Source organism: Stegodyphus dumicola, chromosome 5, assembly GCF_044657685.1.
Source record: "Stegodyphus dumicola isolate Sdum_Otavi_A_Nest chromosome 5, ASM4465768v1".
Lineage (NCBI taxonomy): Eukaryota > Metazoa > Arthropoda > Arachnida > Araneae > Eresidae > Stegodyphus > Stegodyphus dumicola.
In genome coordinates, this window is record NC_140772.1 from 207,512,598 (window position 1) to 207,533,018 (window position 20,421).

General features: G+C 31.0%; 1 protein-coding gene across 4 annotated transcripts in view; it reads right to left on the reverse strand.

The window, feature by feature from the left end:
* Positions 1 to 20,421, reverse strand: part of LOC118202787 (uncharacterized) — a 101,287-nt gene that overhangs the window by 7,178 nt on the left and 73,688 nt on the right. For all 4 annotated transcript variants that reach the window (XM_035374983.2, XM_085817592.1, XM_085817591.1 and 1 more), the window contains 5 exons: positions 19,606 to 19,931; positions 11,498 to 11,685; positions 8,488 to 8,588; positions 8,230 to 8,337; positions 4,275 to 4,449 (listed from right to left, as the gene is read on the reverse strand). In XM_035374983.2, the coding sequence (XP_035230874.2) occupies positions 4,275 to 4,449; positions 8,230 to 8,337; positions 8,488 to 8,588; positions 11,498 to 11,685; positions 19,606 to 19,931 (898 nt within the window). The remainder of the gene's footprint in view (positions 1 to 4,274; positions 4,450 to 8,229; positions 8,338 to 8,487; positions 8,589 to 11,497; positions 11,686 to 19,605; positions 19,932 to 20,421) is intronic.

Below are 20,421 nucleotides of genomic sequence, written 5' to 3' on the forward strand. Positions count from 1 at the left end.
AATACAAACGAAATAAAATGCTGTTAAGTGAACCTAGTGCCAGAGTGTTGTTATGGTAAACCAATATAATGAATTTTATGAGTGCATTTATTCTATTGTGGTTTATGTGCTATCGAGGAAGTAGATTTAATTGAATCCAATACGTTTAAATGAAATGCAAGAAAAAATGCGTACAATTTAATATTCTGTGCAAGGAAGTCGTGGTGTACACATCAGATTTTTAATTAAGCTATTATATATATTGCATAAGATACAATAATGCGTCTTCTTAATTTGAAGTCTTCCCAGATTTTTTGGCTAATTTATATCAATTTCCCTCTCTTAAACATCTTTTCTAGCAACTACAAACCTGTTTCAATACACAAACCAATGCTCCCATTAGTTTCTGTGTGTTTTATCTCCTAACTTGTCAATCTCTTAACAGTGTACCTAATGATCTAATGTATTACTTGATCTGGTAAAAGTTAAATAATCCAAAACCTTTGACAGACAAAGCAAATTAATGCTATGTCTGAAAATAACTACAAAGTCACATAAATATTTAAATAAACCTCTTATTTAAAAAGAACTTGCAACATTCTTATGTTGACAAAATCAACTACAGCTTGTGGTGATGCAATTAAACAGGGACAGTCAAATTCAAACTAAAAATGTGGACTAGTAGTCAAACACTACACAATTTAAACTTAATCTAAGGTGACTCAGTAACTCTATCATAGTAACAAATTCAAATGTTAGCAGCGATAACACAAAGATGAATAATTACAAATTATCAGAGCTGGCAGGAACTAAGGCAACATCCAAGTGGAGGACAAAACCACACTGTCTTTACAATCCAAAAACCTCAGTTCAAAAACTATCCGATTTGCATTATGGTGAGGAAATGGAAAAGGGAAGTTAAGGCTAAAATTATGAACAACTGGTTAATTTGCATAATAATAACTGTACAAATCTTTTAAGAATAAATTTCTTCCTCTTTATGTACTCAGTTTCTTTCTTCAGTAAGCTTCCTCTTTACTTTAGAATTTTTGAAATTAAAATTTCTATTATTCTAAAAAAAATGCATTTAGAATGAATATTAAATGATATATGGTAAGGGCTGGTTTTAGATCCTATGAGGCAGAATGTTTAGAATTTAGTGACACACCGAACAATAAAATCTAGAAATGGCACTACTTTTAGAATTTAGGACAGGCGCTAAGAGCATAATTTTGGAGGGCACTAGGCAGCATAATTTAGGAAGGCACTGGGCAACATAATTTAGGAAGGCACTAGGCAGCAGAATTTAGGATCCACAGAGATTGATTGCATCAAGTGGGAAAATGCCCAATGTATGATCCATTGAAACATATAAGCAAACGTGCGCTTATCGCGGAGGCCGGCAGTGTCTTACATGAGCGTCTGTCCAGGGCCGGGGGCTTTTTTGCTATTTAAATCCATGAAATTTCCGAAGTATCAACGCATTGTTTAATAATGTTCTATAGAGTAATATTTAAACGGCTTATGCTTTATAGATATTTTTATATATACTTTAATTACCTTATTTCTTGTTTAAATTCATATTTTACACATTTTATTTTCATTACTCAACATTTTATGACTTTTAACATTATACATCTGAAAACTAAATATATTACTTAAAATTCTCTTTTCGTATGAAAAATTTGAAAACAGGGATCTACACACAGTCCTACATTACATTCCTTGCACTCGTAATAACTCATGTGCCATGTTGGAGGATTTTCCTGGGAATGTGAACAAATGAAGCATCGTCGTCTCATTTCATTATCAGTCTCTTCTGAACAAAGTTTTGGAAAATGTCTTTCAGTTAATCTTTCAGAATCAATATCAGAATTTCAGAATGAATATCTGAAACATTTTGCATCATTTCTGCTATTTAATGCTCCGTTAAACATTTTCGACGCTTCTACATTGCAACAGTAAAAAGAGAAAGAATTCACGTCTAACAAGATCTAATTATTTTCTAAAAACTAAACTGCAAACCGAAATACCCAACGTTTTAGTGAAAATAAAACTTCTCTACTTACAATAAACAACTACCATGTGCGAATTTAAAGAGACGTCATAAATCACACCATTCGGAAACATTTATTTCCCCTTTTGTTTATATAATCAAAAACACGTGTATGTGAGTCATGCTTCTCTCATTTCGAGTAGAAGGTCTAATGTACATGTATCTGAAACCATATGGACATACAATGCAGCTTGTGGCAGAAATTATAGTTTTTAAAACGTTCCAGGACACTGGCACAAATACGCGACAGTCGGGGCTAAACGGGAAAACGCTCTGGCACACCTGCGTGTCGGCCGGGAAGTGATTGTGTTCGTTGCTGGCACGTAGACGTGACAGTCGGCGCGAAGGGGATAATAGAAAAGTTCTTTTTTTATAAATGCCCTATCCATGTGAAAAGATTTGAAACATTTTTGATATTTTCTGTACTTCTGTCTAGTGAAAAGTTGATAAAATAAAAAGATAAACATGTTAAGAAAAAGACTTCTTATATCAGAAGTGCAACAATCAAATATTATATTTTCATTGTCCTTCCAAACATTCTCCAAAATATAAGAAATTCATCACAAACTTGCTGTAAAAAAGGGAAATGGCAGTATTATCAGTAAACAATTTCATTTCTCTGTGCTCTGTAGTAGCAACAAAATATGAATTATAGTAATAAAGTAATGTGATCTTTCATGAAAGTGGATTTAGTTTTCAGTAATTTTTAACTTTAAGGTTTTTTTTTTGGGGGGGGGGAGTCCTATATAGAAGTTTATTATTATTATTATTATTTATTTATTTATTTATTTTTTTATTTTAAGAAATCTCAAAAGTACAGTTGAAAGAAATCGTTCCACGGGAATGAGTGGTTTGGTTGAGTTGATTCCAGCATTCCCCCACCTCCTTGTTCAATTCTTTCTGCTTTTCTCTATCTTTGCACACCACTCGATACAACAAGTTCTGAGAGCATTTATCAAGGTCATTTTGTTAGTGAATGAATGATTTGGATCTGATCCCTTAAAGAAGCAGTTTTATCCCTAGTTTAAATCAACTGTTGATAGCACTTCTCATCACCAATGTTTTCGTTTCTTCTTAACATTGCTTTATTTTAAATAAAATTGAATTATGAAATACATTTTAAAGAAAATAACATAAAATTTGCTCACAAAATTCCATATTGAATCCAACTGCCACTTCAGGGTGGGTTACTGTATTTCGAGACAATTTATGAGAAATACTGTAAAATTTTATATGAAAAGCGATTTGTTTTATTCTAACACTTGCAATACACAAAATTATCCAAAACAGACAAGTGAGATTATATTACCTGTTAATACTTTTATGATATATATTATTATAAAAATATTAACAACTTAAAAAAAGCATCAAGTATGCATTGACACATGTTGATTTATCACAAAATTTTGTTTCTAAAATACCATTTCTAAAAACTTGCCAATATGAAACTGCAGATCCAAGTAGCATTGCAGATGATATTGTTTCGAATTTTGTATATATGTAAATAATTTGAGGGAAATACATGTGAAATTATGGTATCTTTTGTATAATTTGCCAAAAAAGTATTACAGCAGCAAGTCTATTTAAAATTGAGGTAAACACAGCTATCTCGCTAAATTGGCGAGAAATCGTCAAATTTGATCACCGTTTGGTCCAGTTCCTGTATAACTGTAATTGATGTGTGTAAATACATATCTAACCCTTATATTTACCTAACATTTACCCTATTCCAAGAACTGGATTTCTCAGTGGTCGAAAAAAACTAATAAGACTCCCCTCTTTCAATGTGCTTTGCATTGTGTTATTATAGGTAGTTTGAAATGGTAACTATTGATTATGCTCTGTTATACTGAGAAGAGATGTGAAAGTACTTTTTTGAAAAGTTCCAGAACTGTAAAGTGTTTCTTTCGGTAAAATAAATTTTATTCCACTATCATCGGTTCTGTGTGCATCCAATCAATTACGAACCTTTACCATAACAAAAATATCGAAATGAGAATTTTTTAAATTAATAAAAGTGCACTTTTCCCATGGAACATTTAAGAAATGTTGCAATAAAAAAAATTCAAAGTATGACAAATGAACATTTATTCATTGAATCAATGCTAATATTTCATATTTTAAAAATTTTTTTATACACCATGAATCAATCATTACTATACTTATTTCAGAGCTAAGTTGGGAAAATTTTATATATAAGAAAGAAAGAAAAATTAAGCACACAAATTTAAGTATTTACCCCTTAAATGTTCTGGCAGAGAGTCTTCATCAATAAATCCTCCTTCTTCAAGTAAATCCAAAGCTTCAGCATCTTCGGGAATCTTCTCATATGGTACATAGCTTACACCCAAATCTACTTCCCAGAAATCTTTATACTCTTTGCCTTTAACACCTTTACCTGGAGCCCAAGCAATCTTCAAGAAAACATTTTGAGCACAATTACTTACATACATGATTTTTTACAGCTCTAATATTTTTTATTAAATAAGCAATAAATTATAATTTTCTGCATTTATATCAAAATGTATTCAAACTTCCTAATACACCTGTATCAGCACAATGTTTTTAATCAACACAAAAACCCATTAAAACAACCATAAAAAAATTTAAAACTCATCAGTAAACTTGGTTTTAGAATTGAGTTCCCGAAAAAACTTTTTTTTTTCTTTTGTCTGCTTTGAAAAATATGCAAAAACTAGTTCTATTATTAGAAAATGTGTTTAGTATAAGCTTGCAGTAAAACACCTATAATTTGGCCTAATTTTACAGCAAGCGCTACTTAACATGATCCCAGTTAATGCTATCAATCTAATATTGTCATCGAACTGTCGAAGTCCTACCCATTTGTATAAAACAAAAGCATGTAAAATACATTGCTTATTTTAATCAACATTACTGTAAAAGTTATCAAAATATTATACAATAAATTTTTTAAGCTGAAATAATGCCATCAAATAAAAGATAAAATTGCTGAATAAGATCAAAATAGCATAAAGAGATTGACAATATGTAGCCAAGTAAGGGATAACACACTGACTAGTTTGTAAAAAAATCACTGTCAGGCCATGAACGCTGCTATATGATGTACCTTCCTGATAGTAAGAGTTTAGAGCGTCTAGAATATTTTGAGACATTCGAGGAAAATCTCTCCTCAAGAATAAAGTATCTATAAAAAAATAATAAAAAATTCCCCCTCCCTCCCAAATATTTTTTCTGTAGTGAGAAACAGTTGACACTTTTTTTTTTTTTTAAATTGTTGACCTAATTTTTTGCAGTGTGTAAAAGAAAAATGGAAGAATATTTTTCAAGTGAATCACATAGCAGAGAAAAAGAAACCTATTGAGAACAGCCAAAATTTTTCAGAAAAATATTTAAAAACAGAATTAATTATATTGTCAGATTCTGGTTTGGATGCTGATAAATGAAGTGACAACAAATGTGATGTAGATTTTACAAGAACTAGTTGTTTAGAAAGAAAGTAAAAATGATGCCGAAGAAAGCACAATTCAGTTTAATGAATGGAATAAATTTAGCTATAAGCAAAAATCTTTTTCATTTCTTTCTTTCAAAATTCAACTCCCAAATACCTACTTTACCTTGTAAGTACACAAATAAATGTCATATGAATACAGATGATGCAACATGATCAGAATTTTTGACGTCACCCGTAGTGGCCAATGCATTAAGTCACCAAATACCTGAATTTTGATTTGAAGCATCAAATTAAGAGTCTCATCTAACGAAAACAATAAAGAACTGTTCTAAGCATGTTAACTTTTAATAAATGATGAAAGAAAGGAAAGAAATTGAACATTTAAATCTCCAACTAACAAAAATTGTGAGGAATTTAATGCTTGGGTGATTACTGATGAAAAAACAGAAGTGGCAGTATCAGTGACAGATAAAGACTCTCACTTTCTGAAACAAACTTTTGCAATGGTTCCAGATAATTAACTATTAATGACCGTTTTGAGAATTAGAATACTGTGAAAATAAGTATTTATATGTTTCTAGTTATATTAAATAAAAGTAAATTGATATTTGATGCCTATTTTTCTCATCACTTAATGTTGTCAAAATAATTATGGATAAATACACACTAAACGGTATATACTGTGTACAGAAATGCTACATTCTATCACCTTATGCTAACATTCTAAGTTTACATACGAAAAGTTTAAAATTCTGAACTTCAGTATCCAATTCAATGCCAAAAACAAATTCAATGAACATAATTTATGTAAATCCCATCTTATTCTGTTCAATGCCTGTATGATCCATAAAAAGGGGGTAATAAGCATTAACTACTACCAGGAACTTCTTAGCACTTGGATATGCTATAAATATCTCATACAATATCAACCTTTTAAAAAACAAAAATTTCCACATATTCAAAGATTATTTCATGAGCCATAACTCAAGGGAAAAATGCAATAAATATAATTTTCAAATAACAGCATAAGCCTATACTACTCACGTCTAATTATACAGTCAAAAGTCGTTAATCTGGACTCGTCGGGACTTCGGTGATTCCGGATTATCTATCATCAGTTTAAATCTGGTAAGATGGCATGCAGAAATTATAAAATTAAAAATATGAAACCGTAATTTATGAAATAAAGAACAATTATGATCTAAAGGATATCAAAATTTACAAAAAAAAAGAGGCTTAATATTTATTTGTTTACTTTATTAAACATTTCTTTCAATATAAGTTGTTTAAGTTGCTTCGTTTTTTATGTGATAATACATTTTCTTTAATTCTATAAACACATAATTTCTTGTTCAGTTACAAAGTTCCGCTGTTCAAGTCCTATATTTGTTGTGACGAGAATACCGACTAATTTGTCAATCGAAATTTTTTCGTTTTCAATAACCTCTGTTACTTTCTTCGCTATCGGAGGCGAATTATAATGACGAGGAATTTGATTTAAATCATATCAAAGACGGAGTACATCGAGATGAAATAATACATTTAGTAAGGAATTATTAGCCAAATAAAATAAAAAAAACATCTGCCCTGAAGATAAGGATAGTGCTGACAGATCAACTTCCAATTCATTGCACCGCCCGCACCGTTAAAGATAAACAAAATTTATATAAACAAACGTTAAAGTTTAGATAAACAAAGGATATGCCTTTATCCATTTTTTGCTGCAATTCCACTTTTTGTTTAATGGACTTTGAAACATACTTTCGCTTTGTAGATCCTTTACATATTAGTAAATATGTATCAGAAATTCTATTTGACATAATCAAAAGTTCAAGCTTACTTTTATAAAATTGTTCTAACAGTCTGCAAAAAATAATAAGCCGAATCCAATTTGAAGATTAAGGAACAACGCAATATGCAACAGTAACTGAATTAGATAATTTTAGCTTAGCTTATATCGTCCGTTATACATTAAACGTGCATTCATAAACGTATTTTGTGCACGCGCACACGCATATTCGCAGCCGTATGACGCATGTGCAGAAAGTTTGTAGCTTTGAGGTCCGCATTATAGATCATTCCGGATTATGGGTGTCCAAATTAACGACTTTTGACTGTATATTTCTTAGTATTGCATTGTAAATATGATATTCATCAATTGTAAATTTAAAATTTGTCTAAAAACTTATTTTATGTATTCTTTTCTTACAATTAGCTGAATTATTACAGAACAAAACTTTAGCAATTCAGTTACATATGCCATATAATATCAACAACAATTCAACTGTTTTTCAACAAACAGTTGTTATTAAAAATTAGTTGAAATCAAAGCTCTAGATTTTATAACAACAATATAATTTAAAACTATCAAATAATTTAAACTGTGGTTTATAACATTTGTGACATTCTTGTCTTTTAATGCTTTATGTAATATACAAGTAAGGATTGCTTTCATGAATTACTATTAACTTGCCTCAAGGAATAAAAATTTTAATGCAGTTTGTCTACACTGGAATGTGCTCCAGATCATTAAGCAGGTTCGACTGCACTGATAATATCACGGAACAAATTTTTATGATAATTTCAAATATATTTGAGACATTTTTTAAAATACATTCAAACTTAGCAATTTTAATTCTAAAGTTACATATTACTATAAATTCACAATAAGTAAATTTTTGTTATGGAACTTATCCAAAATTCTGCAATTAAAATTAATCAAAGCAAAAATCTAAAATAATGTAATCATTATATTAAAAACCTTTATACTACTGCCATGCAATTTAAGATTTTTCAATTTCTGTAAAGCCCTGTAGCCATCTTGCCGCCTATCCATCACAACATAGGCACAGCCTCTTGGTGGAATCATCTATTAAAAAAGTGAAATTATATGGTAACATAAAATAAATAATTTTTTTCATTTAATCATTTAGTTTTAAACATGCACAAATAGAACAGGATTGTTAAACCAAAGAATACAACTGCAAACCAAATAATTCAGTCATGAAATATAACTTACGTCTATGCTTAAAATAGTACCATAGGGACCAAATGTGTCGCTAATATCTACTTCAGAGCAAGACTTCGGAACATGACCAAGCCATAAAGTTGTGCTGCAAACTATAAATTTTTTTATTAAAAATAGGTTATTAATGAATTACACAATGAATATCCCTTTTATCAAATGATATATATATATATTACTATAATAAATCAGTACAAAGATTTACCTGTCCTGCACTAAAAAACATTTATAATTTATTTCTGAGCTTATCTCATCAAAAGAAGCTGCAGTAACTTTTTATGCTTTTACTATTATATTCACAAACTAATTTTTCAGCTTTGCATGGAGTTAATGTGAAATAATCTGAATATTTTATGAACTGCACAACAAATCCAAATATATTTGCTCTACCATGTATGAATTTAAAATGTGGAAATGTGAAGAACTGTTACCAATACCATAACTGCTAACTTTGAAATAAATATTAAAAAAAAGGGGGGGCGGAGACTTAGTGAAAACCAGGAGAAACCTATTTTCATGCTGCAATGGGATGGGATTTCAAGAACTCCAAAATGACTTAAATTTATTTTATAACCCATGTTTCAGTTTATTGAACTTACAATGTAATTCTAATGTAAAAATATTACAATTTAACTAAATATTCTAAATTTTATGTTTTTTTAGCTAATTTCAATTTGCAGTTTTCTTTAACTTTTATTACAGTTGTGTGGATAAACTAAGTAATGTATTGTTTAATGATGTAAAACAAAATTAATACATTAACTAATTGGCTGAATGTTTTCATCTGTTCGACAAATAAAAACAATCCAGGTCAATGAAATTTAATAAGAAAATCTTTGCTAAACATCACTAGGAATGGAAGATGGAATATGCTCAATTTCAGTTTTATCAAGAAATGATAATGTTGCTGCCATAACTTGTTTAAGAATACGTCGACATAATTTTCTTCATAACATTTTCTTTTTCTCTGACACTTACAGATTAGCATTTTTTGAAGCTGTATTTGAGAAAAAGAGATAATTCATAATCTATCCTTATTTTCCTCATTGTCTAAATATCCATTACATTGTTGCTACCATAACTTACTTAAGAATATGGCAACATAATTTTCTTCACATTTTCTTTTTCTCTGACACTTAGAAATTAACACTTTTTTGAAGCTGCATTTGAAAGAGAGAGATAATTTAAAATCTGTCCTCATTTTCATCATTGTCTAAATATCCATTTACATTCAGCATTACTGTAGAGAATATAATCACATATGTTAGTGCACTATAAGAAAGCTTTGGATAATTTTCTTCACTGTAGACATTTCAGAGTTCTGAGAACAGAATTGCAAAATTTCATGAAAGGGAGTTGTCTGGAATTCACAAAATTCTATTAAGAGTTTTACCAATGACACAGTTCTGTCTAACAGCTATAGGTGAAAGGATGAAGCTGCATCAGGAATGATAAACAGAAAACCAGGAATTCTGTCATCTGAGAGAGACGAAAAACCCTAAGAGTCAGCAATTATACTATACTAAGCATAAAGACTTAGGACAGTGAGTTATGTACATTAAGAAAATTTAGCAGATTACAGGCCAGATCTTTTTTAATTTCATTTATATCCCCCCCCGGTTCTAGTTCTTACATAAAAATTGGATTGTTTGCATATAAATAATTCATCAAAACACACCCATACCTTTAAAAAATAATTATATTTATTAAATACAATTATATGAATGAAAATAATGCCAATACTCTAAAGCGAAAAAAATCAAGTCAAGAAAGTAAAGAAATATGGTTAAAACATGCCAAAACATATTGTATTTAAAGAACTGGTACAACTATCACAAAACTGGTGTTTTGAAAAAATGAATGGATGAATGGTTAAGACCACTATAGTTCTGCTGGCTGGCATGGGCATTTGGGGAAGGAGGTTCCATGTGTAGCATAAATATCAGTCAGATTCCTTTAGAAATCCTCCACAAAAGCAGTCCTTCCCTAAGGCACATAGCTGTGAAATGTTTTGCTGTCAACAACATACGCTTTAACCCCGGCCAGGGTTTTTGCTAAGAAAGCACAAATTTCCCAAAACTACTATGAGAACAAATTATTTTTTGATTTTAATGTAAAAACTCTCCTGGTATTTCATACCTGGATTTGTTTTCTTTTGACATATTGCTTTAATTTCTTTGAAATATTTTAATATGCATGTATACTATGGAATAAGGAAGGATTTATCCAAAACAAAAAACTTGCAGAGATTCCCAACTTACTGTAAAGATAATGCCAATGAGTAAAGAGGAAATGTTAAATAATTTCAGTAGTAAAAAAATTTGCTTCTTCAATTAAATTATGTTATGCACTTAGTATATTTTGTTAGAAAGTTTATTGCATTTGTGCATACCAGAAAACTGTCAATAAATATGCTAAATATTCTGAAAATCGAAATTTTATTTGTTTACATGCAAAAATGAATGCAGATTACAGGCATCTGCAGATTAAAGCAGTCAAAGATTTTAATTACTGTGACAAAAAATATATTCCATTTGATTAAATGAAAATGAAGCAAAAAGGATATAAGCTCATAATGATTTCCTAATGAAAATATAAAGCAGGTAACCCTCATGAGCTCTGCCATATTCCAAAAATTATAATCATAACATAATGAATATTCACATGCCCCCCCTTTTTTTGCTACTTTGTATTACGGATTAAGCATTCCACAACCTAGCAAGTTTCAATCTGGAAAATTTAATGCCTCAGATCTATTCAAGATTTTTATCTATTTAATATTTATATTGCATACATGTTTAATACATCAGCTAGTTTACATGTAAAAAAATGACTTCATCCTCTCTCTTAATTTTATCACACAAAAGAATAAAATGAACATTTTCTCAATACAAAATGAGAGCAAAGAGGATTAAAATAATTTTTATTATTTCTCATTCCACAACATATTATATAAATGCATGAATTTAACACATAAAGGCTTACATTATTTAGAGATACTAACCACTGACACAGCCCTTTTTGATAGGTGGAATGCCCTTTCTCCTCCTTTCACGTTCACGTTCTCTCTCCCGCTCTTTTTCTCTAATTCTTTCTCTCTCTCTTGAGCGTGAACGATTTTTACGAGAATGTGATCTAGATCTGGATCTCTTCCTCCTAGGAGACCTTGAACGACTTCTATGCCTACCACTCCTGCAAGCATAAAATGTAAAACATTGATTTCAGAAATAACTTCAAATAATTCAGACAAGAAGACTATCATTATAAAAAGTGAGACAGATTAAAAATATGTTACAAGCATCAATCAATTAATGAATGGTGAAATCTGCAATATGGTTCTAAATCCAATCCTGTCAGACATACCAAGATGTTTCAAAAAGTTGGACGCTTTTGAATATACTTTCAGGATACTTCAAAGAATTTAGGTGTTCAAAGAAAAAACACTTAGACGTGTACACCAGCAAATACCATCAATTGAGCTTGTGGTTAACAGAAAAGACAAAAACGATATCATTGCAGATTAAAGTGAAGAGCGACTATATGGTTGTATAAATTTAAATTACGTTATAGAACATCATATCGTATATCATATATAAATGCAGAATCCTATGATTTTCTCATTCGAATTATTTGAAGATTCAGGAGTTTATCCAGTGATGTATGTGGATGTTACCTAAAGATATTTTTTTTTCCCCCTGATGAAACAGCGGCCGAGCGATAAAGTCGCTGAACGCTGGTAGTTCTGTCCGAGGTCTGAATCCCGCGAACGGGCGAACGTCAAAATGCTGCGTGGGCATTTTCGTGGTTTTCCCCATGTGTAACGTGTATGCCAGCCAGTTTTCCTTAGAAAGTCCTCCACGAAGGCATCCCTCCCCTTAGGCAGATAGCCCTAGTGTGCTTTGTCATTATTTAAAAAACCAAAACCTCTTGATGAAGAAAGTCTTTCCTTTCATCTGATACCTTCAAAATGTTTAGCCTCTAAAGACTGATAAAGGCTCTGACCAAATATTGATGAAATGGATTGAATTGAATTATTAAGTTACGTCAAAGCAGGGCTATCTGCCTAAAAGGAAGGATGCCTTTGTGAAGAACTTTCTAAGGAAAATCAGCTGGCATACACGGTACACATGAGAAAATCCACGAAAACGCCCATGCAACCAGCCTGTTTACCGGGATTCGAACCCCGGAGTGAACTATCAGTGTTCAGCAACTTTACCTCTCGGCCGTTTGTGGGCATTTATGAAACGGAAGGCGATAAGTTTATTTAAAATGATTGTGAGAAATATCAAGATATTTCGAAAATTTGAATGTTTTTTAATATACTTGCGGAATGCCTAAAGAAAAAGAGCAAGAATAAAGTAGACTGCCTGAAGAAAAAGAGAAGAAAAAATAAATTTTACGGTAAAATTTAGTATTTGTATTTTTTTTTAAATTTAAAACTTTTTAATATTATGATATTTGATTCTTACGATTTCAAAAATAAAATATTTGACTAAAATATGAATAACATTTAAGAAGCCACATGTAGGATAAAATTGTGTAAAGCAATGGGCACGATGATAAAACTGTTTAAAGCAGTGTGCAAGTCATCCTAAGTTAAAATGTCGCAATCCTAAGTTAAATTTCTGAACGGAACATTGAAAGGTGTGTTAACTGTGCTTTACTGTATTTTCTCTTTTAATGTATGCAGTTTTCAAACGCATCGTAGTCTGGGTTACAAAGTATTCCTCCGAAAGAAACGCAATTCAAATAAATAAAATCAAATTCTGGAAAATTTATATTAATAAATATATTTAAAATGCTCAATTTGAAGGAATAAATAGAAAATTTTAAAACAATTATCTGAAGAGACAATGCAACACAAACAATTAAAATAAAAGGTAAGAATTTAAAAATTACCTAAAATAATAACTATGACAAAAAATATATATAAAGAAAACTATTTGAAAAAAAAAAATAAACGCTGCACCTTTATTTATGCAGTTCGAATAGGTAAGTAGAAATTTTTAAAACAGTTATTCGAAAGAAGTCATGCAACTAAAACAATAAAAAAGTAATTCGAAAAAATTACTTAAAATAATAAGTTATAATTAAAAATATAATATAAAGAATATTATTTGGAAAAAAGGAACGATGGTGACTTTTTTCCCTCTCACGGGAAAGGAAACTAGGTTGCCATATATTAAGAAGTTCGCCAAGTGAACTATTCTTGGCGCAAACTGACAAAAAAGTGCCAACATAAATTTGTGAATTTCTCAGTAAATTTCGCTCGGAATTTTACAAAATTTCATATTTAGGCGTAATTTGAGTCGTAGAATCGAAATATGTAAAAATATTGGTATGTTATTTCAGAAAATGTCCAATTTTGTGTCAAAATACCTATGTTAGAATAGTGCTATATATAAATCTAATAAATATCCTAAGTCGCGCTTTCGAGACATGAAGAACGCAATTTGAATTTTGTCAATCGGCCCAGTAGATAGGGAGATATAGGACTGCCCCCCCTTTTTTAGCAGTGTACATATTAACTACTATGCTGCTCGGCCGACCAGTAACTTTCTAAAAATCGAGACAAAATCAATTTCAGTTTAGCTCAGCAGTGTTAGATTTTGTTTCTTATTTTATTTTGACATACCTAATCACTCATTGATCACAATAGTTAAGTAATTTAATTAAGTTTAAATTTTTAAGAACAATAAATTAATTATCCTAACATTTTTAGAGAAATGGATAAGTTCTTGACTGGTTATAAGAGAAAATCCTCTAAAAATGAAGAATCTGATGTTGGCACAAGTAGTAGGAATCAGGAAGGAAGAACTCCCAAGACAAGAAAATACGATTTGTCTTATTACATTTGGATTTACAAGTGTTATTACTGATAATGTGAAACAAACAATTTGTTTTGTTCAAAAGTTTTGGCTGCGGATAGTACGAGACCCGGAAAATTAAAATGCCACATTGAAACTATGCATTCTCAATACGTTGGCAAGTCCAAAGAATTTTTTCAAAGAAAATTGGACGAGTTCACTAAGCAAAAGCAAACGTTCAAAAAAACAGTTCATATTTAGTCAAATGCATTACTAGCATTGTACTTAGTATCTTACAAAATCACAAAGTGTAAAAAACCACACACAATAGGAGAAACATTAGTTTTGCCAGCATTTATATGGTCAAAGCAATGTTTGACAAAAAACAGTTGCGACAAATATCGCTTGCTGATAACACTGTTGGCAGAAGAATCGTTGATATATCTGGCGATCGTTGCGATCAATTAGTTTCTCAGATGCACACTTCAAAATTTGCCTTACAAGTAGATGAAGCAACAGATGTAGCTAAAGATGAACATTTAATTACATATGTTCGATATGTTGAAGAGAATAATATAATTGAAGATACAGTCAAAAGTCGTTAATTCGGACACCCATAATTCGGAATGATCTATAATCCGGACCTCAAAACTAAAAACTTTCTGCGCATGCGCCGCGTTGACACATGCGCATAGGCGTTTACGCGTGTGTGTAAGACCTTTTACGACTGCGCACATGAGTGTATGCAAGTGCAGAATACGTTTTCGCGTGCGCGTTTTATGTATAATGGACGTATAAGCTAAAATTATCTATTTCAGTTAATGTTGATGATTGCGTTGTTCCTTAATTTTCGAATTGGATCCGGCTTATTATTTTTTGCAGACTGTAAGAGCAATTTTATAAAAGTAAGCTTAAACTTTCGATTATATCAAATAGAATTTCCGATATATATTTGTTAATATGTAAAGGATCTAAAGCGAAAGTATGTTTTGAAATCCGAAATCTGTTTATCAATTTCAATTGTTCGGCGGGGGGAACACCACAGTGGGCGCCACGTAATGAATTGGAAGTTGATCTGTCAGCACTATCCTTATCTTCAGGGCAGATGTTTTTATTTTATTTGGCTTATAATTCCTTACCAAATTAGTATTTCATCTCGATGTGCTCTGTCTTTGATATGATTTAAAACAAGTTCCTCCTCATTATAATTCGCTTCCGATAGCGAAGAAAGTGACAGAGGTTAGTGAAAACGAAAAAATTTTGATTGACAAATTAGTCGGTGTTCTCGACACAGCAATTATAGGACTTGAACAGCGGAACTTTGTAACTGAACAAGAAATTATGTCTGTTTAATAGAATTAAAGAGAAAGTATTATCACATGAAACGAAGCAAAACTTGAACAACTTACATTGAAAGAAATGTTTAATAAAGTAAACAAATATTAAGCTTTTTCTTTTTGCAAATTTTGATACCCTTTAGATCATAATTGTTCTTTATTTCATAAATTACGGTTTCATATTTTTAATTTTAGAATTTCTGCATGCCATCTTACGAGATTTAAACTGATGATCTATAATCAGGAAAAATCGATAATCCGGAATCGCCGAAGTCCCGATGAGTCCGGATTAATGACTTTTGACTGTATATTATTTTGCAAACCCGTTTCTGGCAAAGAAACATCCAGTGAAATTTTTAATATAATCGACAATCGTTTTATGAGAACGGCATATTGTGGAATAATTGCATTGGGCTTTGTACAGACAGTGCACAGTCAATGTCAGGACACAAAACTAACCTTCAAGCACTAATTAAAAGGAAAACACCCAATGTTCTCTGGACGCACTTCATGCTCCACGTATCTAAAAATATGAGTGAGGAACTTAACTACGTTTTTACAAAAGTAACGAAAGATGTAAACTACATAAAAAACAGTCCATTAAAAGTTAGGTTATTTGCAAAGCTGTGTGAAGATATGGAAGCTGCTTACACCTCATTTTTGTATTATTGTGAAGTGTCCTGGCTATCTTGTGCAAAAGTGATTCAGAGAGTACTTGAAGAAGAAAATGCAATTTTTCTCAAAGAACTCAAAGAAGAATTTTTAACTCAAAGAAGAAATTGCAATTTTTCTCGGAGAAAATCATAATGAGGATGCAAATATGCTTAGGGATGATAATCTTATTATTAAACTTTCCTAATTGGTGGAAATTTTGGAAAATTGAGTGTTTTGAATAAATCGATGCAAGGGACACAAATGCATTTATTGATTCAAAAAGATAAAGCATTCATTAAAAAAATGGAGATACGGAAGACAAATTTGGAAAAAATAGGTTCGACATGTTACCAACTTTATGCACCCAAATTAATATAGAAGCAAACAAAAATATATTTGTTGACCACTTGGATAGTTTGTTAATTCATTTTTCGAATTATTTTGATGATCTTGATTTTAGAAAATATGCATGGATACAGAATCCATTTATTAACGAAGTATCTTGTGACACTCCTTTAAAATAAAAATTTCAGATTGTATCTCTGATTCAAGATTGGCTAGATATTAAGCGTGAATATAATATTTTGTCAAATAAAGTTTTAAAAGTATTGCTACCATTCGCAACATCTTTTTTTATGCGAAACAGGATTTTCTGCATTAGCTACAATAAAATCTAAATATCGTGCTTGTTTGATTGTGGAAAAGGAGCTTCGTGTAGCTATCTCATCAATGACACCGAGATTTGATAAACTTTGCGCTGATAGGCAAGCACATCCATCTCATTAAGCGACAATAAAATATTGTTATTTGTTTTTTCTTGTGTATAAGAGTGTTTCTTAATAAATTTTTTAGTACTGAAAATTTTTGTGCTTGTAGTATTTTATAAAATGGAAGGGAGATGCCATATGATCAAATATTTTTAATTGAGCCGAGATAAAATAGTTGCCACTGCTTTTTAGTAATACCACTGCTTTAGATCGTAAATACTTTATTATTTCAAATTTTTAATTTTCTAATTTCTACATGCTATCTTACTAGATTTAAACTGATGATCTAATGTCCGGAAAAATCCCAAAGTCCTGACGAGTCTGGATTTCAAACTTTACACTGTATATTGAATTGAATATTTTTGCAGCAACTGTGCAGGGTTTTACTTCTGAATAAATTTTGAAATTCCTCTTTTTTTATTTTTATTTATATACAAGGGTGTCCCCCCTTTATATATAAAATTTATTTTCTAATTGATTATTTAGTATATTATCTCCTTTGCCAATAGATATATGTTTATGGAAATTAAGTAATTCAATAGCATACATTTAAAAAATTGAATCTTGAATAAATTTATAATGGAAAAATTAAAAGGTATAATTAAAAGTGAAAATGTAATCATTAAACCAAATAATTATCGTCATTGATAAGAAATTAGTTGACTTCTCAAAGAGGAAACAATCTAACTTCCATTCAACTAACAATAATTAATAAAGGCAAAAGTGTTTAGTCTTTTTCTGAAGTAAGAATTGTTTATGATAAAAAAGCTTATTAGTAAGATAAGTTGAAGTTAAATAAGTTCAGTTGAAATGAAATGAGTTGAAACAAAATTGCAAATTAGAATTCAGTAAATAATTGGCTGTACCATTTAGTCTTAATCTTAAAATCAGGATATATTTTTGTACGTGTGAATTACATTTATATATATATAAAGGGGGAAACACCCTTGTATATAAATAAAAATAAAAAAAGGGGAATTTCAAAATTTATTCAGAAGTAAAACCCTGCACAGTTGCTGCAAAAATATTCAATTCAATATACAGTGTAAAGTCTGAAATCCGGACTCCGGCAATTCTGGATTTGGGATTTTTCCGGATATTAGATCATCAGATTAACCCCTTCGTGTCGAATGTCACGTATAGGTGCCAGCAACGAACACACTTATTTACCGGCCGACATGCAGGCGTGCCAGAGCATTGTTGCATTTACTACCGACTGTCACGTATTTGTGCCAGTACCTTGGAACGTTTTTCAAACTATAATTTCTGCCACAAGATGGCACTGTATGTCCATATGGTTTCAGATACATGTACATGAGACCTTCTACTCGAAATGAGAGAAGCATGACTCACATACACATGTTTTTGATTATATAAACAAACGGGGAACTAAATGTTTCCGAATGGCGTGATTTATGACGTCTCTTTAAATCGCACTTGGTAGTTGTTTATTGTAAGTAGAAGTTTTATATGCGCTAAAGCGTTGAGTATTTCGGTTTACAGTTCAGTTTTTAGAAAATAATTAGATCTTCTTAGACGTGAGTTCTTTCTGTTTTTACCGTTTCAATGTCGAAGCGTCGAAAATGTATAACAGAGCATGAAATAGCAGAAATGATGCAAAATGTTTCAGATATTCATTCTGAAATTCTGATATTGATTCTGAAAGATTAACTGAAAGACATTTTCCAAAACTTTGTTCAGAAAAGACTGATAAGAAAATGAGACGATGATGCTTCGTTTGTTCACATTCCCGGAAAAATCCTCCAAAACGGCAAATGAGTTATTACGAGTTCAAGGAATGTAACATAGGACTGTGTATAGATCCCTGTTTTAAAATTTTTCATACGAAAAGAAAATTTTAAGTAATATATTTAGTTTTCAGATGTATAATGTTAAAAGTCATAAAATGGTGAGTAATTAAAATAAAAAGTGTAAAATATGCATTTAAACAAGAAATAAGGTAATTAAAGTATATATATAAAAATATCTATAAAGCGTAAGCCGTTTAAATACTCTATAGAGCATTATTAAACAATGCGTTGATACTTAAGAAATTTCATGGATTTAGGCTTAGTAGCAAAAAAGCCCCCGGCCCTGGAGGGAGACTTGCGGAAGACACTGCCGGCCTCCGTGATAAGCGCGCGTTTTCGCTACCCGGCTCGAAGGGGTTAAATCTAGTAAGATAGCATGTAGAAATTAGAAAATTAAAAATATGAAATCATGATTTTATATATATATATATAAACACACATCCAATAAATACTGCTTCATCTTCATATTGAAAAGAAAAACTTATGTATAGCATATGTTCTGTTTTTGAGTTATTTAGCAACTCTTTTGCTTCCTCCCCCCCAGCAGTTAAATTTTTTGTCTTTACAAAAAATACTATTAGAAAAGAGATATGAAACAAATACCTTGTTATTGGCAATACAGCCATAAATAAAACTTTGAAGATGGACTTTCATGTCTTCACTGCCTAAATAAATCTAAAATAGATATATTTCTAAAATCTAATAATATAGATCTTAAAAGAGGAGGAGCCCTAACCTTCCTCTTGTTCTTGAACCTGAGCGTGAGCGAGACCTTTCTTTTCTTCTTTCTTCAACAGGAAGCATAACATTCCGTTCATCAAAATCTTGAGGTGGAAGTGGTGGTTCACCAGGCATGCTATACATAACTCTCTCATCTTCATCAATCTGACTACTCTGTAATAAATGTTGATCAGGAGGAATGATCTGTGAATATGCTCCATCTACTGGCATCGTTTCCATAAGAGGCAGTGGTGGCTGTTGGGCTTGAAACGGCATACTAGTTTTGTCATACTGATACTGCATCATGTTAGAGGCATCAGTGAATGGCAATGGTGGAAGCACCTGGAAAAAGAAAAATAGCATTGCTACATATGGGGGGGGGAATAAAAATAAAAAAAAAAAATTATCTGAAATGTTTCAGATTTTAAATTACGTCCAAAGGGGCGTTTTTTAACATTTTGTGTGTTACCTTTCTTTATTAAATATCATGTTCCTCGCACTTAAACCATAAGATCCAGTGCAACAGCAATATCGCAAAATAGTTTTAAAACGAGCATATCTTTAGAATTTCCGATACAGAGACTCAAGCGCTGGAGATAAAAATGTTTTTTCTGCACAACGTTGCCATTGCTCGCTTTGAAATCCTTGAGTTTGTTAATTAAAAATTCGTCAAAGTTTTAAAAAATAGGAAATCGATCATAAAACAAATTTCAAATTTCAAATTTGGTCTTCCACATGCTCATATTCGTTGGAGGATTACGTTATTCAAAATTCGATGACTCTATGTACCGTTGTTTTATCACAATACGAGAAATATACATACATTTATGCA